Source organism: Dermacentor silvarum, chromosome 6 (genome assembly GCF_013339745.2).
Source record: "Dermacentor silvarum isolate Dsil-2018 chromosome 6, BIME_Dsil_1.4, whole genome shotgun sequence".
NCBI classification, from domain to species: Eukaryota; Metazoa; Arthropoda; class Arachnida; order Ixodida; family Ixodidae; genus Dermacentor; species Dermacentor silvarum.
The window spans coordinates 15,469,102-15,487,791 of NC_051159.1; the positions used below are offsets into that span (position 1 = coordinate 15,469,102).

Sequence of the window (18,690 nt, forward strand, 5' to 3'; positions counted from 1 at the left end):
CATTATGGCGATTTGTGAAAAAGCCCGCTTTCCGCTTATAAGGCCCGGACATGGATACATGCATTACCTTGCTGCTACGAGAGCGGCAAGCAAGCCAACTGCCCCACTAGTATGCATTGTGAGTGCATATATGATGTATGTAAGTACGTATTTGAGTTTAGGGTTTCACAAACGGTGCCAGCCAATGTGTACCAGCTAATCTACCTCAAAGCGCGCTCCTTCAAGTGAGTTCCGAAACCGAAATTCAACATGGCACGCTGACATTTGAGCGCATGATTTAAATCCGTGTACGAGCATTTGCGTGAAATTGCGTTAAGGTATTAGCGTACACATTTTAGTTCCAAACTATCTAAACAGGTCATTTTCAATGTGATCCTCAGCCTAGTCAAGCGCCCACGGCTAACGGCACTAAAATCGGAGCCGTCTTTCGGGCCGTTGACAACGCTGGATCGATTCAAATATGGCTGTTGCGGCTCTCCGCTTCTGCTCGTGATTCCTGCCAATGTCCTTCCCCGCTTGTGTTGTTCCGTGTGTTGTGTCAAAAGTGTCGTGTTGCTTCGCCTAAGTGTTTTTTATAGAAGTAACCGAAATCAGCGCGTAGGTTTTTAGGCTTTTTAAACTTTAGTATGGCTGGAAACAGAGACTACTGCGATATGGAGGCCCTGAAGAGGTGAGCTCGGTTGTCACGTCTTTGCCGCCCTTGATTAAATGCATGCCGTCCTGATACGAAATTTGTTCTGATCGTTACCTCCTTTAGGGTGCTGAACGGATCGTGGGATGGAAACGCCGTGCAGTTTTTACAGGTAAGGTTAACCGGTCACTGTGACGCCGTGTCTTCGCGCCAGCAGTGCTGATTAGTAGAGAATTTACAATATCTGTTTCTCACTTTCAGAAGTACGAAATTGAACGAACGGCCATGTCAAACCCACTGATACGAAGGCTGGAGATTTCAGACAAGTCCGTCATTCTAGTGCAACGCTATCAGGTGGCGATCAACTCTTATTCTGTCAAACGTTTGTCAACTGTTCGTGCTTGTTAGCACACTGGTTAGCGCAAGCTTGTGTGCTAGTACGGCTAGTACCTCTAAGGCATTGTAGCTTAAATCTGTTTTACTGTGCAACTGATACTTCTTTTGTTTGAAGATTATCCTAATTTTGCCTCCTATCGATCAACCTAAAACCTAGACATCAAATGTATAGCTACTTTCCAAAGCATTTCAGCCAATCTACGAAGCATAGGTTAGCGCAAGCTTGTGTGCTAGTACGGCTAGTACTTCTAAGGCATTGCAGCTTAAGTCTGTTTTGCTGTGCAACTGATACTTCTTTTGTTTGAAGATTATCGTAAGTTTGCCTCCTTTCGATCAACTTAAAACCTAGTCACCAAATGTATAGCTACTTATCAAGGCATTTCAGCCAATCTACGAAGCTCTTGAAGACAAAAGTATTTGTCAGTATACACCTTTGTTGCAACAGCGTATGCCCCATTTTATGATGAGCAGAGGAATGCTTGTGGTTAATTAGTTCAACTTTTATTTGCAGCAGTCGCGGAAGATGTCCCGGTCCAAGTCAACCTCCTCATCCTTGTTCATCGATGATACATCAGATTCAGAGTGTGAACTGGAACTCACCGGATGTCCTTTAGAGTGGCCAATGGAACCGAAGAGCTTTTCGCTTCTTGAATCTCCGTCGTATGAAGATTCAAGCAAGAATTCAGGATCCCCCTGCAAAAACAAGTTGAGGGCTCTACCCGCGGATGAAGGAAGGTGAGCGCTTCCTGAACTCGAGGGCACACATCATTTCATTTGCAATGATTTCTGAGAGACTGAAAGGGGTCCAAACCGTTCGGTGCTCGGGCCATCAACATCAGCCGATTTTTATGTCCACTGCAGGACGAAGGCCTCTCCCAGTGATCTCCAATTGCTCATAGCTTGCGTTAGCTGACACCATCCTATGAATATATGTTTCCTAATTTCATTACACCACTGCATTCCCTTCTCTTAGTACCGATTCTGTAACTCTTAATAGACCACCGGTTATCTGCCCTATGACCAAAATGGTGTGCTCAACTCCATTTCTTCCTCTTGATGTCAACTTGAATATCGGCTACCCCTGTTTGCTCTCCAATCCACACCGCTGTCTTCCTGTCCCTTAACGTTACACCTGTAATTTCTTTCTCCTGTCACTTCACCCTAAATGTTCGGTAATAGTGCAAATGTTATGCAAGACTCAGTCCGCTTTCTGTCGTTAAGTTGTGCTATGCAATGGCATGCTATTAGGCATGCGGGATGCCAATATGGGTTAGAAAGCAAACAGGTATAGCTGATACTCCTGGGATAGGAGTATCAGCAGACGGTGGTTCCAGCAGACGAGGTGCACTGCGTACTGTCGGCGGGTAGGGAACGGTCGTGGCAACTGCTCCACTACTGTGTACCTGCGGGTTGCCTGAGTACGTCGGCATGCGCCGCATCGGCTGTGGCTCACGCACTGGATCCCTTATGACCTGCCTCAGTTCGTCCCGGACAATGTCGCCGATGGATAGTGCAGTTGGAGTCTGAGGTGTCTGCAACTTGTTGCGCTCTTCCCTGATCACTGACCGGATGAGCTCCCGCAGGGCTTCAAGGTCGTTCGGTACGCCTCCAGAGAAGACATGGGCAGGTGCACAGTTTGCCTCCTGGTTGTATTGCCGAGCCCGCTGCTCCAGCGTCTTTTCGATGGTTGTTGCTTCGGTTCAGAACTCTGCGACCGTGTGTGGTGGGTTGCGGACGAGAACTGCGAAGAGTTCTTGCTTTACCCCACGTATGAGATGGTGCAGCTTCTTATCTTCACTCATGGTGGGATCAGCATGCTTGAACAGGCAGGACATGTCCTCGATGTACATCGCCACGTTCTCGTTTGTGAGCTGGTTTCTAGCTTGAAGTGAAATTTCCGCCTTTTCTTTACAAACCGTGCTGGCGTATGTTGTTAGCAGTTGTCGTCGAAATTCCTCCCAAGAGGACAAAGAGGGTTCGTGGTTCTCATACCACGTTTTTGCGAAGTCCTCCAAAGCGAAATATACGTTACGGAGCTTCTGTCTCATCCCATTCATTAAAGCTTGCCACTCTCTCGAACAGTTCCAGCCAGTCTTCCACGTCTTCAAACGAGTCTCCATGGAATGTTGGCGGCTTGCGAGGTTGGCTTACGACCAGCTGTGCCGGTGTTACCTGGCTAGTCATTGTGGCGGCGTCTGTTGTCCGAGTTTCCCTTGGCGTGAAGAGAAGAGGGCCGAATTCGGGCGAGTCACCTCGAAGACGGCAGCTGGTCCACTGGTGCGCAGGTGTCAGTTCCACAGGATGGACTCGCTGGTGGTCGGGGCTACGCTGACTTTCGTTCATGGGGCTTCGGCTCATACCCAGCACCTCCACCAGAAATGTAACGATGTTGAGGAACACAGGTTAACAAAACAACAATATTTATTAAGGGCTAACCTGTGCCCATGACTAAATGTCACTGCGGTTGGGAAGAATACCCGGCAGTCGCGTTCTAAAACAGGCGTCTAACCGTCTTCTTTCTTTTCGAGTCCTGCCTCGTGCGCGTGGCGCATGCGAGCCGGGTCCCACTGGGTGCTCGTGCCACGAAGATCGCTGCCTGTTGTTGCTGAACAACACCACGGAACGACGTGCACAGTGTCCAATACGAAGGGCGCGCAAGTTGAATGTAGCCAAGTTGTCGTGGCATTATTGAGAGATTCCGAATATGCTCATTCACACCGGCGATTGACATAGCTTGCATAACGGACCATGACTGGCGACCAAGGAGTTACCCACGTCGACCGATGTTCACACTGGCAAGTGTGACCTGCCCGTCACCACACTGAAATCTCTTACGATTGATGCCGTTCACCTCTAATTGTATTACTTTGTCACATAATATAAGCGTTAGTGTATACAGATGCCCTGTTTATGCACATCTGATTTATTAATTCGGAAGATTTGCAAGGGCAGTCGTGCGACTGAAAAATCGGCCAGTGAACGACTGACCCAAAGCAGTTGCTTTTCAACCAAAGTAACCATTAGCGACCAACTTGGTCGTGCGACCTCTGCGAGTCACTGGTGTGAATGATCCTTAAGAAGCATAGTTGGGTAGGTCATGTATCGTGTAGAGTTGGTAATCGGCACTTTATTAGTATATAACAGAACGATACCAAGGAAAGAGAAACTTGGCGAGAACGGCCGACGATTGGGTGGTATGGTAAGATTAGGAAATTTGCAAGTGTATTATGAAGGCTGCAGACACATGAGAGGAGATATTGTAGATTGCTCAGAGTGGTCTTTGCCCTCTAATGGTTATATTAAGTAGGCTGATTATGCCACATACAATGTTCAAGTGGAGGCTGGAGAAAATTCCACTGATAATTTCACCAAGTGAAATCAAAACATAATTTATTACAATTGGATTGAAAGCTCAGCAAGTCGGTACGCATTCATCTTGTAATTTGTGCTGCGCTCATAAAACACGAAACTACAGAAAGGCAAGCGTATAGGGCACGCGCTTGACACGTGATGTCCCAAGTTGTAAGTCAGTGTGTGTCCTCTGGAGTACCTTTTTTGTTGTTTCGTGAGCACTGCACATATCACAAGAAGAATTTGTTACATTTCCAGCACTTTTTAATCGCCTGCTTGTTTTGTGTACACTTCACACAAAGGTGAAAATTAGCAATTAAAATTTTGAAATTCTTTATGTTGGCACAGTGGTAGTCTTTCTTAGCATGGTGGAAACAACAGGAACTTCACAGTAAACTCCACTCACTTCCATTTATTGTAACAAATTTTTAACCAGTTTGCTGGTTAAAAGGAGACCCGTCCTGGATGGCTGCCGACTGTGGCGCCACCCAAATCACGTGGGTGAAAGGTGTTACTATGGAGAACAAGTGCATCACATTCTCCGAATTCCCTTGACTTGGCCCCTTGGGACTATCACCTGTTCAAAGCCACAAAGAGACCCCTGTGTGGTCAGCATTTCGCTAACATACAGGGGCTGCAAGACGCTGTCCGATTGTGGGTGTGCAGCATTCCAAAGAAGTGGTTCCAGGAGGGCCTAACAATGCTCCCTCACCAGAGGGAGAAGTGCATTGCTCTCCAGGGTCATTACGTTGAGAAAATGGACATCCAAACAGATATTGATACTGTCTCCGCTAATGCTCTTTGTAAACTGATCTTTTTAAGGTGGGCATTATGGTATGCTACCCCTGAAACTCGCTTACTTGCTTATAAAGCTATTGTACGACCAGTCTTAGAATACGCTGTTACGATTTGGGATCCCTTCACTAAAACTAACTTTTACAAATTGAAAAGGGTTAAAAAAAAGTGATATTTATTCATAATTCCTATTGACGTTCATCCCTCACGGACCTTTTAAGAAAAAGCAGTTTACCGTCTCTTACTAATAGGAATCGTGTTTGTCGCTTGAAATTCTTTTTCCAGTTGGTAAATGGGCACCACAGTGTTGGCACTTTGCAAATAACTAGTTATTCCAGTAGTTATGCTACATGCATGTGACATTCACTCTCAGTAAAACGATTATTAGCAAGAACTAACTGTTACAAATATTCCTATTTCTTAGAACCATAACCGACTGCAACAACCTTGCTGATAGTGTAGTAACACAGAATTCGTTGTTATTGTTTGATGTGCATATTCAATAATTAGTGATTTTATTTTTGTATGCGTGTTGAGCCATATTCAGTGCTTGTAAATCCTGCATTCAGATTAATATTCTGTTATGGTCTTGCACGTTTTGACATTGGTGAACAATTTCCTGCTATGTATAGGTGTTGTTGAAGCCTTTGCCTGGATGCATTTCATTTTGGTCTCAATATGTTACTGTACAAATATGTATACCCACCTGCGTTCAAGACCGCAGTATTCATAAATAAAATAACTGAAAAAAAAAAAATCACCGCATATCCATGAAGAATGATGATGAGTGGACGAAGCACCGGGGGATCATTCGGGTAAACCACAGCTACAGACGAGAGAGAAAGAGAGCGCGCATGGGGAACGAATGCCCTTGTGCACTGCAGCGCCCCTAGCTACGGACGAGAGAGAAAAACGCCGGAAGCGTTCTCCGGAAGCGGAACCGGAAGTGGAAACGGAAGCGAAAGTCGACTTCCAGTTCCGGCTTCCGGAAGCCGGAGCTTGGTGTACATATACGATACATATACATACATAGCGGTCTCCATGCCAACCAGAGCTACGGACTACGAGGGACAAGGCTCGACCCTAAGGTGCTTCGCCCCTAAAAAAAAATAAAGTGCAGTTCATTATAGTACACCCCTCGTAGCTACCATGCAAACAATATATAACTGCCCATTGCTGCCACCCTCAAAGTAGCACAAAAGATTAATGTGAAGTTGCATTTGTAAAGTACACTTCTGGGACAACAGGAACATCAGTGTTAGTCATACGGAAAAGGTGCAAAAAAAAAAAAGCAGGCTTGAAGCCTCTGGGGCACGAGCCCTTTGTGACATCATGAGGGTTTTTCAGTCTGATTGGTACAGGGACATCAGTGTTACATAAATATTAGTGCCAGCTGTACATGACTCTTTTTGTAAAGCTGCTCTCTGATCTACACTCAGCTGTCACGGATTTTGTAGTGGATTCAGTTGAATATGACGTTTGCAAGCTCTACCTGCCAGCAGGGTTCTCCCCAGAAATTAGTGAATGGCGGACATCCTGCGACCGGAGGGGGGGTGTTAAACACCCAACTAAGCCTCTCTCTCTTTTTTAAATCGTTCTGTCAGCTTGAATTGTACGTTCACCAATTGGACGTGTTCACCATTGTTCACTATTTTGGACGTGTTCACAGAACTAATGTCAGCCAGCGATGCATCCTACCGCAATCACCAAGCTTGGCCGGGATAAAAAATTGCACAGATCATCGCTGTCAAAATCTGCGTGAAACATGCGCCATCTATACAAATCTAAGCAGCAGTAATGCTAGTTTTTTCACTTTTCTTGCTCTGCATTTGGTTTTATTTTTGCGCAGCAAAATATGGTTTTGCAGCTATCTGAAATAGCCGCAACACCTGTCCTCTTTACTGCGTCAACGGAATGGCCGCGCACACGGCGGTGCTGTGGCACCTCACGACACCCGATTTATTACTGAATTTTTGTCAACAGCGCACTAGGAAAGAGTGCTTTTCTCAACTTCTATGTCACATTTCTTTCTTACATTTACCCCCCCAGGACCACGAGGAATAAAAACAAAACGAATAGCAAGTTTTTACGAGTCAACCATTCCAATTGCTGAGTGCACCCTCAAAGAGGAGGTGGGCAGTAAGCCTGGAGCAGTGGACAGCATTTTGACCGCTGCCCACTGTGGGGAGAAGCCTGCCTGCTTGCTTCATTCACATTAACCTCCTATGACCCCTTGTACAATACATTGCACATTGCCTTCAATTGTTTTTCAAAATTCACTTGGCAGCAAGTACTCACAATATTCGTGGTGGATATGAATTCCGGTGCATGTGGAACTGTACGGAAGTGGTTTACTCATATTCTTGTTATCTGCCTTTGGGGAATTTGACACTAGATTACTCTCGACCTCTTTGTTCTCATTGACGGTGGAAAGCAACCTTGAAATGTGTTTCAAATTTTTTGAGATTGCATAAATATCCAGGGTGCAGCAGCAACATGGCAATGTACTACACATAGTTTCATCTTCACCTCTGCATTTAGGCAGTGGAATACAGTTTTTACCATAGCAAACATCAGCAGACGGTTACTTCTGCTACGTACATGGAGACGCAGCTTTTGGCATCTAACCATGGTATTTAAAATTTTAAATATCTCTTTCACGTTCATAACATACCAGTAGACAATAAAAACCAGCTTGAACAGTGATTTTGTTCTATAGCTGTATTCAAGTCTCGGGAGGATAAAGCCAAAGTGCTCTTCGTCTACGCCGGAACGGTGGCACTGATGATGATCAAGTACGCTTACCACCATAACGGTGGTAGATGGTGCCACCGTTCTGTAGCAACAAAATCAACTTGTTATTAAGTGGCATTGTCCCAAATGATGTGAACTTTCTCACCGAAATGATGTGCACTTACTTCACCTAAATTAATTTTCATTGTGGCATGGTTGTTTGCAGGAAGGTTGGGCAATGTTTTTACACCCATGAGCAAAAGTATACGGACCAGGGATTGCGCGAAAAAGCCGGAAGTGGAAACGGAAGCGAAAGTCGACTTCCAGTTCCGGCTTCCGGAAGCCGGAGCTTGGTGTACATATACGATACATATACATACATAGCGGTCTCCATGCCAACCAGAGCTACGGACTACGAGGGACAAGGCTCGACCCTAAGGTGCTTCGCCCCTAAAAAAAAATAAAGTGCAGTTCATTATAGTACACCCCTCGTAGCTACCATGCAAACAATATATAACTGCCCATTGCTGCCACCCTCAAAGTAGCACAAAAGATTTTTTCAACTGCCTGCAAATCAAATTTGAAATTGAGGACTGCAGTCCAAACTTGGCATTGCGAACATTCCAGTGTACTCGTCTATTTCAGTTTATGCGTGTTAATTACGAATAAATTAAGTTTTTTCGGCGACCCTGTAGTCCGTATACTTTTGCTCACAGGTGTACATGCATTTGCTAATTCAAATCGTAAGCTTACCTAGCGGTTTATTAGAATACTCCTAATTTTGGTATGAAAAAAACAGGCAAGTTGACACTCGGTCGTGCAAAGCTTAGGCACAGCGAAACTGTCGATCCTCAAGACCAGTAATGTGAAGTGATAGCAAAATACTAGGCCAAGCAAAACCTACTTACAAACCTAGCAGCAATGAAGTTGCAGAACCTAGCAGTAACCAAGTTAGAACCTAGCAGCAACCAAGTTAAGATCTAGCAGCAACCAAGTTAATACCTAGCAGTAGCAGCCAGTAAGACTTGAGGATCGACAGTGTCGCTGTGCCTAAGTTTTGCACGACAAAGTGCAAGCTGCCTGTTTTTTTTTCTTTTCTTTTTTTCTTTTTTTTAACTTAACTACGCATGTAGGGAAGGTATTCTCGAGCAATCATTTTCAGAGATACCTTCCCTTTCGCGACATTACGCGTGACTAGCGCTGGACGCGTTGGCATCTACGAGCGACAGCGTTCCTGGCATGCCACAAACACAGGCAGGCTAACCAAGGTTGGCACAGTGCCGACACCGAACGCGTTGCAGGCTAGCTGCTCGATATCTAGCGAAAGTTGATGCGACTAGGCGCAGCCCCTGTTATGGCAAACTCCGAGGCCAAGCACCTGCGCGCTGGGTGTTTACGTTAGTTATGACGTAGATGGTTGCTAGGCAACATGTACCAGCTATTTTGGGTAGCTTCGGCGTGGCGGGAAACGGTTTACCAGCTGCTGCGGTAGCTCGGCGCAGCGGCTGCGCGGAGTGTTCTCGTCGGTGGGTGTGGCTTGGCGGTGGCTGCTGCGTTGCTACTGCTTCGGCGCATGTGCGGTTAGGCGAGGTTGGGCCAGGTGGTGCGCAGCTGTGGCTTGGTTGTTGCTAGGCAATGGCGCGAAGTTTTCTGTGGACTTTGGATGTTTCTCCTCCAGCTTTAACAGCTTTGCTGTTAAAACCTGTGGCTCAACAATGATTGGAATGTTCTCTTCTTAATGCAATACGCATTGTGTGATCAGTACGATGTGTTCCAGGGCGTTGGCGGTATCTCTTAAATGCCACAAATTCGTAAACTGCACTTAGTTAACTGCTTAACAGGGTGCTGATTGGTTAGTTGGCTATTCATTATTAAGTTAGAGCACTCACGAGGAATAAGAGCAACATGAGCAAAATACTGTGGTGATCCTGTGCCAGCATTGTGTCAGGTATCATGCACTTAAAAGAATAAAAAGCACAGTCTAGGCCCTTCAGTGATAAGAGATGTGCTGCTCCTTAAAGTAATGTGCACTCAGTAGTACAGGAGAATGCAAAATAAATGCCAAGTACAGCTATTGAGCCATTGCGTGTTTTTCAAAATTGTTTGCAACAACCTAATCGTGGCTGGTGAGTGAATATGCCAGGTTTAATAAAGTGTGCAACAAAGGAACCTCTTCAAACAATAGCAGTGCAAAAAGAAGAGAAAGGAAGCATCACTTACAAAACATGAAAAAGAAAACGCACATACAAATAAAAAAAACATGGTTCTGCAGGCAACCAGGCATAGCGTTGATTTCAGCCATGTGTTAAATTTAGAGGCAAGGCTCGTGTGGGTGACGCGGTCTCATGCTATCGATCAAGTGTCAGAACGACTGCTGCTGCAGAAAAAGATGCTTAAGGCCACTGAATGAAGGTGTGCAGCAGGACATCTAGTGCTGTCTGCCTCTAAATAGTTGGGATGCCGTGCAAATACAGTGGCTGTGGTGTTTGATTTCAGGCCACGACAGCTGCATTCTTATGGAGGTGGGATGCGGAAGCACTTGTGTAACCGTGCTTTGGGTGCATATGATTCCCTTCAGTGGCCAGTTAATTCTGTCCATTGAGAATTAACTTTAACCACGTTTCTTGCACCTTCAGAATTGGGAAAAGCAAACAGCTTCAGAACGGATTCAGAATTTTTAAATTCTTAAATGAGTTCTTTCAAGTTTAGCAAATTCGAATGCCATGGGAGAATGCAGTACAGGAATGTTAGACCTGAGAAACCTGTCAGACCTGTCTGTTGCAAACCTGTCAGTCACTCCGTTATTCATGCTTTCAGCCTTCAAGTTCACCAGAATGTGGTTTAACTGGGCACTGACACATATTTTTAAACTTATAGAAATTCTGCCACACGTTCAGCATTGTTTTTTGGGTGCAAAAGATATACAAGGGAAGTACTTGCACACGCACAAAGTCTTTGCACGTGTGTACTTCTTTCATATGCCTTCTTTTGTGCCCCAATACAATGTTAAGCAGACTTTGCCAACTAACTTGCCCATGAAGAACTGATCTACCACATGTTTTTTGCATGTAAAATGATGCCACTTGCCAAGTATGATGGTTTGAGAACACCTAAAGACGTTTTAATTTGATAATGTTGGTCTCGAAAGATACTACGGCAAGGTTGATGTTTGGGCAAGTTGGTAGGGTTTGTGGCGTGATACCCTCATTTTACCATGTTCTCGAAAATCCTCTTCTGGTGTTGTTGACATTATCGTTATGTCATGACGGAGAGCAAGAGTAGCAGACATATCTAGTGGCAATAAAGACAAATATCATGACATTGCTCAAAAAAAAGATGCTGCGCTTGTTTCTTCTGGCTGGACTTTCAGAGTCTGGACCTTCATTTGGCTCAAAAAAAATATGACTAAGCTGACAATGTTGTGTCATTGCTTCTTAACGAAGAGGTGTCTGACTGTTGTGCCAGGACGCTCCTGAATGCGGTAGTGAACATGCTGAGCAGCTGCGGCTACAAGACGGAGATGGACCCCGTGTGGGTGGCCTGCGATGGCACTGACCCCCAGTACACAGCCTTTTTGGGATACCACCGTGGAGGGGGCTACTGTTCCCGGGTGATCGTCTCCTGCCGGGGTGAGTCCATTGGGCAGGGAAGGAGTTGGGGAGTGCGAGCAAATGAACTGAAATAGTGCCGGAACTTGAGCTAGTTGGTACAGCTTCAGAATCTGAAAATGAGAAAAAAAAATCACTGCCCCTTCCACTCCGTGAAGATAGTCAAAAAGCGAAGCTGTGATTGGCACTACTTGCGGGGTATGGGATGCTTTAACATCCACGGGCGATGTCATTCTTAGCACATTCCTCACACTTTTCTGCTATGTTTCCAGAGAAAAGTCCTTGACCAAAGCTCCGTATGTACAACCAACGCTAATGCGAACTCCTCTCACACCCCACTCCTCCGTTGACCTACTTTTTTCGTACACCGCCATTGGTTGGCGCACCTCACACTCTCCCCCTCCGACGCGAGTATTGGACCCCGTTCTCCTTTTCATCTGCACCCTCTCAAAGCATTCTCACAGGGTTGAACTCTTCTTTTCCTCTTCTCTCCCGCTAGGTCACGTGGGTTTTAGCGAACCGACGACGACACAGGATCCGCAGAAACAGCTTCGCTCTAAAGTAGGACGTAATAACAACAACGCAAAGAACCATTATGTGTTACTCAGCTTGCCCTCGGCTGACCTGACCATGAGAGCTATAAGAGAAACGGGACAAGAGCATACAGAACTGCAGCTTGTCTTGTCTGCTCTGTATTGTCCCACTTCTCTGTTTTTCTGGTATGAAGCCGTACTTACAAGCTCAAATTTGGAAGCTTTGGAAAATGACGTGTTTTATGTATTTGCTAGTTAAGATGGACATTTTAATATCACATGTTAAAGTGCCATTTGGCCTGTTTATGCAAATTATCTAAAGATGTAGACATTGCACAGTGAATCTTAATGCACGTGTAGGTAAATAAAAAATAACCAATAAGATTTTTTTTTTGCTGTCTGCACATATGCTTGCCCTTGGCCTAGACATTCTGTGGCAGTCATTTTAGAGCAGTGCCTATCTTTCTCACCCTTTTCACGCTTCATCAGTGTGGTCAGAGCGAAGCTCCGCACGCATTATGAATGTCATCAGCCGGCCATGAACAGATGATAAGAGTGACATAGAATCGATCGGAAGGCATTGCTACAAAATCGCAGCCCGTATCTCGACCGTTGTCATGCTGTCACTACAAATAGATGAAAGTACAGTCAGTGCATGCACCGAATTCTCATCGGCGACTACTAGATCATGTAGGCTTCGTTACTTTCAGTTTCGTGAAGCATGGTTGACGACCACGCCGGCGACATCTGAAAACGAAAATACAGCTATTTCTGCTTGGCTCATTGGCCGTACACAGTCATGCAGTCGGAGTCCAAATTATTGCACGACACACTGCAAGGTGTCCGAAATTTCGGTCCGCCTTATGCATTAAGTCTATGGGGCTGGCTAGTGACAGTGCTACAGGGCTGTCCAATACCGTATTTATTCGAATCTAGGCCGATAGTTTTTGTGGTGGGAGGGTTCGAGCCGAGGCGGCCGAGGAGGCAGGCTGAAGCCCGAGGGCCGCGGAGTAAAGACACACGCTCCGAGTCCCCAGCAGAAGTGCCCCCGTTTATTCACAGCACAGCCTTTATATGCTACATCCTATAGAGGGCGCCTCATAATCGGCTTAGCACTCGCGCCCTCTACATCCCCCCTTTTGGGAAAGTAACAGAAAGCAACCCCTTGCTCTCAGGTATACAACGTAATGACAAATGTCTCATGGCACGTTCTACAAGTTCAGCCGCACCGGCGGCCTAACACAACGTCCAGACCGAGTGCGTACAACTGACCCAGGCGGTCTTGAGGGAGTAGCCGGGGCAACCGGTGGCGATGCAACTGGTAGAGGAGTAAGTGCCCTGGGAGTTGGACTGCTGCACACAGGCTCTGGGCGAGTTGGAGTCTGTGGCAGGCTTTCAGATCCTCGTGTCCGTGGACTGGAGCTGCCGAGGTCTAGACCACCTGATGACGGAGACTGCTGCGGAACCAGATGTCTCCGGTTGCGGACGAGAGCACCTGCATCCGTCTGGACCACGTAGGAGCGTGGACGCTGCGCTGGGCTAAGAACAGTGCCAGCACAATCTGTGTCGCGAATCCACACTCTCTCTCCCTCCTCCAGGGGCCGCAAATCTTGTGCAGCATGTCGACGGTCAAAATCTTGACGCTGGCGACGTCGTTGGGTAGTGTCACGCCGGTGGAAGTCGGCAGCGTTAGGTGGTTCTGGAAGCAACGCGGCCATGGGGACCGGAAGGCGAGTCCTGAGGCTGCGCCCCATGAGCAGCTGAGCAGGGCTGTACCCGGTCACGCCAGGTGCGTTGCGGTATGCCAAGAGGGCCAAAGGCCAGTCCGGAGACTTCTTGAAGAGTTCCTTAACCGTCCGCACCATACGCTCGACTTCCCCATTAGACTGCGGGTACCTGGGACTGCTGGTGACGTGGGAGAATCCGTAGCTCTGGGTGAAGACGCGGAATTCTGCCGACGAAAATTGAGGCCCATTATCGCTGACGAGGGTCTCTGGGATCCCATGCCTTGCGAAGACACTTTTGATGATGGAGATCACCGCTGTAGACGTCGTCGAGCGAAGGGACAGCACTTCAGGGTACCTCGAGTAGTAATCTACGAGGAGAAGGTAGTCGGCTTCTTCGTGATGAAATATGTCCACCCCGACTCGCTCCCAGGGACGGCTAGGCGTCACGGTAGGCAGCAGTGGCTCTGCTCGCTGGACCCGCGTGGTAGCACAGTTGGGACAGTTCTCCACCATTGTCTTGATCTGACTCCCCATGGTCGGCCACCAGACAGCTCCCCTGGCGATGGCGCGGCAACGGTTCACTCCGAGGTGTCCGTCATGGATGAGGGAGAGGACGTGCTTCCGCAGAGAAGCGGGCACCAGCAGGCGTCCACCGCAGAGGAGAAGGCCGTCACCAATACTGAACTCGGCCCGATGAGCCCAGAACTGAGCCATGCTGAGAGGCAGATTCTCTTTCCTAGGCCACCCTTGCTCACAGTACAACTTGAGCTGCGCGCACTCCCCATCTGCAGCCTGGTGAGCTCGGAAGTCGTCGAGGAGGACTGCAAATGTAGGAGGGATAGCACGGAGTGCTTCTTGAACGTACAGCTCCACCTTGTCAACAGCTGGAGTCGCTGGCAGCTGGACGACTGGGTCCCTTGAGAGTGCATCTGCGGTGGCCAGCTGTTTCCCAGGAACGTACTTGACATCAAACTGGTACTGGAGAAGGCGGATGCGGAAGCGCTGGATTCGTGGTGGCATGAGATCGAGATCCGCGGTTCCTAGGAGCTGTACTAACGGCTTATGGTCGGTCTCGAGGGTGAAACGAAGACCCCGAAGAAACTCGTCGAATCGGTTGATCGCCCAGGTGGCAGCCAGTGCCTCCTTTTCGATCTGGCTGTACCTCCGTTCCGTTTCAGTCAGCGCTCGAGAGGCGTATGCAACTGGTCGGCGCTCCCCTGATGGCTGGTCTTGAAGGAGGACAGCACCCAACCCGAAGGAACTGGCATCTGCGGAGACTGTCGTCAACAGTGCAGGGTTGTACCTTGCGAGGCAGATGTCCGACGACAGCATGCTCTTGAGCTTTTCAAATGCTGAAGCCTGCGCTGGTCCCCATGTCCAGGCTGCAAGCTTGTTCAGGAGACTTCTGATTGGCGCAGTCGTTTGAGAGAGGCCCGGGAGGAAGCGACCGACATGGTTGAGCATACCGAGAAAACGTTGGACACCATGAACGTCCTGAGGAGCTGGCATGCGCTGAATGGCGGCCACTTTCTCTGGATCCGGAGTGATGCCATTGGCACCGACGACAACGCCAAGGAACCGCACGCTGGACACGCCGAAAGTGCACTTGGCAGCGTTGAGGGTGACCCCCGCTTGTTGGAGGCGACCAAGGACTGCCTGGAGGCGTTGGTCGTGTTCTTCTGTGGTGCGGCCAAACACAAGGATGTCGTCCATAAGGTTAACAACACCAGCCAACCCTTCCAGCAGGCGAGACATCTGACGCTGGAAGTATTCCGGGGCCGATGTTATGCCGAATGGGAGGCGGCAGTAGCAATACCTGCCAAACGGAGTGATGAAAGTCGTGTACTTCTGGGAGTCGCGCGCCAGGCGTACTTGGTGGAAGCCTGAAGTTGCGTCCAACTTCGAGAAAACGCGTGCGTCACCGAGAAGTCCGAGGGTTTGGTCGACGGTCGGGAGTACGTGGCGTTCACGCAGAACGACTTGGTTGAGTTTGGTCAAATCAACGCACAGGCGGTAACCCCCCGCTGGCTTCGGGACGACGACAAGTCCCGCGCACCAGTCCGTCGGTTCGTCGACGCACCGGATCACGCCCTCCTGCTCCATCTTGTCGAGCTCCTTTTTGACTACGTCTCGTAGCGGTATCGGGATACGCCGGGCTGTGCTGAGGGCATACGGTACCGCGTCAGGCTTGATACGTATCGTGTACTCTTCCGGAAACGTGCCCAGGCCGGTGAAAAGGGCTGGAGGGACTTCACGAGGTGGTGCGTCCGGCAGAGCTGGTGCGACGGCGCCGACAAACTTGACGACCCCAAGGGCAACGATAGCGGGATAGCCGAGAAGTGGCTGCTCTTGTCCCGCAACGACGTAGAGGCGCTCGTTGACTTGCCTGCCTCTCCAAGACAGCGCCGCGTCGAAGGTGCCGAGAAGCTTCAGGGCTTGTTTCCCGGGTCCGAAAAGTTCTTCGCCTCGCGGCTTATCGAGGACGGCTGGGCAGCCGGGAAACGTGCGCGGAACCACCGAGACGTCGGCTCCAGAGTCCACTTTGAAGACGAGAGGGTTCCCGTTGACACGCACCTCAACGTACCGCCCGTTGCGGGCCACCGCCGCGACGGAGTGGAGCTCGACGGATCCGAGGCGCTTCCCTGAGCGACATACCGCCGCGAAGTGGCCTCGCTTCTTGCAGTGGTTACAGACCGCTTTGGCCGCTGGACAGTCAGACCGTCGGTGAAACTCGTGACCGCAAAATCCGCATTGCCTACTTAGGCCTAGGCCGCATTTCAAAGCCTCGCCAGCTCTGTTGCTCGAGTGCGAACCGTCGGGTCGGTCACGTGACGCAAAGTCAGCAAAGTTGCCAGAGTCCCGTCTATTGCGTCGTCCGCGTGCACGCTGCGCGGGTTTACGCGAAGTCGCCGCGTCCACGTGAGCTGCCGTGAGCGGTTGCCCAGCGGTGAGGGACAGGCGTTGTCTTTCGCGTTCGGCGTCTTCGTGCTGACGAGCTTGCACGAGTGCGTCGTCCAGGGAAAGGCTCGGAAAGGCTTTCAAATAATCACATACGAAACTCTAGGGTCGGCTTAGATTCGAGGATTTTAAAAAACGCGCCAGTTTTTAACTGAAACCGATAAATATGGTGCATAGTTAGCGCCATCTAGAAAAGTCAGTATCGCAGCCGCTACTAGCCGCGCCAGTAGCCAGCTGAAGTACACGAGCGACGTCGCCATTTTGACCTGCGTCGTATCGGCAGTATCGGTATGGTGCAGCATCGGCGCGCGGTGTGGCGTTATCGTAATGGCACCAAATAGGCGATGCCACTATAGTGCCGCTTTCTAAACGAATACTGTATTTACTCGAATCTAACGCGCACTTTCAACACTACCCTAAATCTGCGTCGGCATTTCAAAATGGCCGCCTCGCACGCGCGTCGTGCCTAGCTACCGTAGCATGCGGAAGCTTCCTCCGTGTGCTGCAGTACACGTGCTTAGGCAATAGTATAGTGAACTAGATAGGGGTAGTGGGTCGAGGGAGAGCGGATAAGGGCAGCGCCGGCGAGGCGAAACACACGGAAATATTCGCGCGCCGTGGCGCGGCGCCACTGTGCCTTTCACCTGAAGCCGCATCCCCGCCGCACGCGTCCCGACAGGTGCCCAGGGTGTTCTGTGAGGTGCCGACGTGTTTACCGATTGTAGTTGCACGTGCGTGGTTTTGTTGGCGGCGTGTGCGCGTTGATTTGGATGAGATAGGGAGACCTCGGCAAAAGAAGTATTGCTTTGCGCCTGGTTGTAAGACTGGGTACAGCAGAGTGAAAGATGCCCTGAAGTTTTCTCTGTTCAGTGTCCCCGAGGATGAAGAAATGCGCCTGACATGGGAGCGGAATCTACGCCACAAGGACAAGCCGCTGGATGCCACTGACGCCGTATGCGAGCTTCATTTTGAAGGAAAGTGTGTACTTAGAGAATACGTACAATGATCGAAGGCAAATAGTTACGTACACCACGCGGAAAGCCCTCTCTCTCGACAGACGCCGTGCCCATGATTCTGCTTAATCTGCCCATGTACCTTTCGGAAAATCCATCGCGCGAACAGTCCACAAGAAAAAGGGCTGCCTTACATCTCCATGGCAACCAGACAAAAAGGCGGTGCCTGCAAGAGGACGACCTGCAGACCAGTGAAACTGTGAACATAGGTGACGGCGCTGAAAATAGCGCCTTTGTGCTGAATGAAATTCTCAAACCCAGTGAGCATTGGGCACTGCTCACGTTTCCGAACTATGATGGTGTTGAGCATGTTTTGCCTTCGTTGGAGAGTGAAAAAAAGACTGTCGGCGTTGAGAAGACTGTGCTGATGAACTACGGCGAGAGCCCTAGTGCAGTAATTTGCCGCACGTACATACGAAAGACGCTCGTATGTGTCACGGACGATGGACGAGGCAAAGCAGGTGCTGGAGGTAGCACATTCATTGCAAGTTTGCAAGGGAGCAGGCAGGTTGGAACTCCACGGCGACAGGGCTGAGAGTCACTATTGCCAGTACATTGTCTCTCCTGAAGTACTTGGCAGAGAATGTAGGGTTCAAGTACTTGGTGACTGCTCGTCTCAGCACCGACTCCGTAGAGCACATGTTTGGCATTATCCGCCAGTCCAGCGGCTGTAATGCCCACCCCTCGCCAGATCAGTTTTTTATCACAGTGAACTGTTTGTCATTTTACAACATCGCAAGGAGTGTGGACGGTGCAAATGGCACCCCAGATATCATAAATGCACTTCTCAGCGTGGACGATAAAACTCCCAACATTTCTCCAGTGTTGATGAGCTGCTCGCCCAAGGGAGGTTAGAAGAAGCTGAAGAGTCTCTAGCCACAGTAGAAGCTCCCCGTGCTAGCCACTCATCATTAGTGATGGAGAGGAGTGACTCGCGGTTAATAT

General features: G+C 48.9%; 1 protein-coding gene and 1 pseudogene across 2 annotated transcripts in view; one reads left to right on the forward strand and one right to left on the reverse strand.

Moving 5' to 3' along the window:
• Nucleotides 1-384: 384 nt before the first annotated feature.
• LOC119455303 (protein zwilch homolog) overlaps nucleotides 385-18,690 on the forward strand; it is a 90,356-nt gene continuing 72,050 nt past the window's right edge. Inside the window, exons 1-5 of one of the 2 annotated variants that reach the window (XM_049668694.1) lie at nucleotides 385-670; nucleotides 758-803; nucleotides 893-985; nucleotides 1,542-1,762; nucleotides 11,372-11,535. In XM_049668694.1, the coding sequence (XP_049524651.1) occupies nucleotides 627-670; nucleotides 758-803; nucleotides 893-985; nucleotides 1,542-1,762; nucleotides 11,372-11,535 (568 nt within the window). In that variant the 5' untranslated portion in view covers nucleotides 385-626. Of the gene's footprint in view, nucleotides 671-757; nucleotides 804-892; nucleotides 986-1,538; nucleotides 1,763-11,371; nucleotides 11,536-18,690 lie in introns of both variants that reach the window. The other variant, XM_037716702.2, reaches the window with a different exon arrangement.
• On the reverse strand, nucleotides 13,267-13,912 carry LOC125946190 (uncharacterized; annotated as a pseudogene).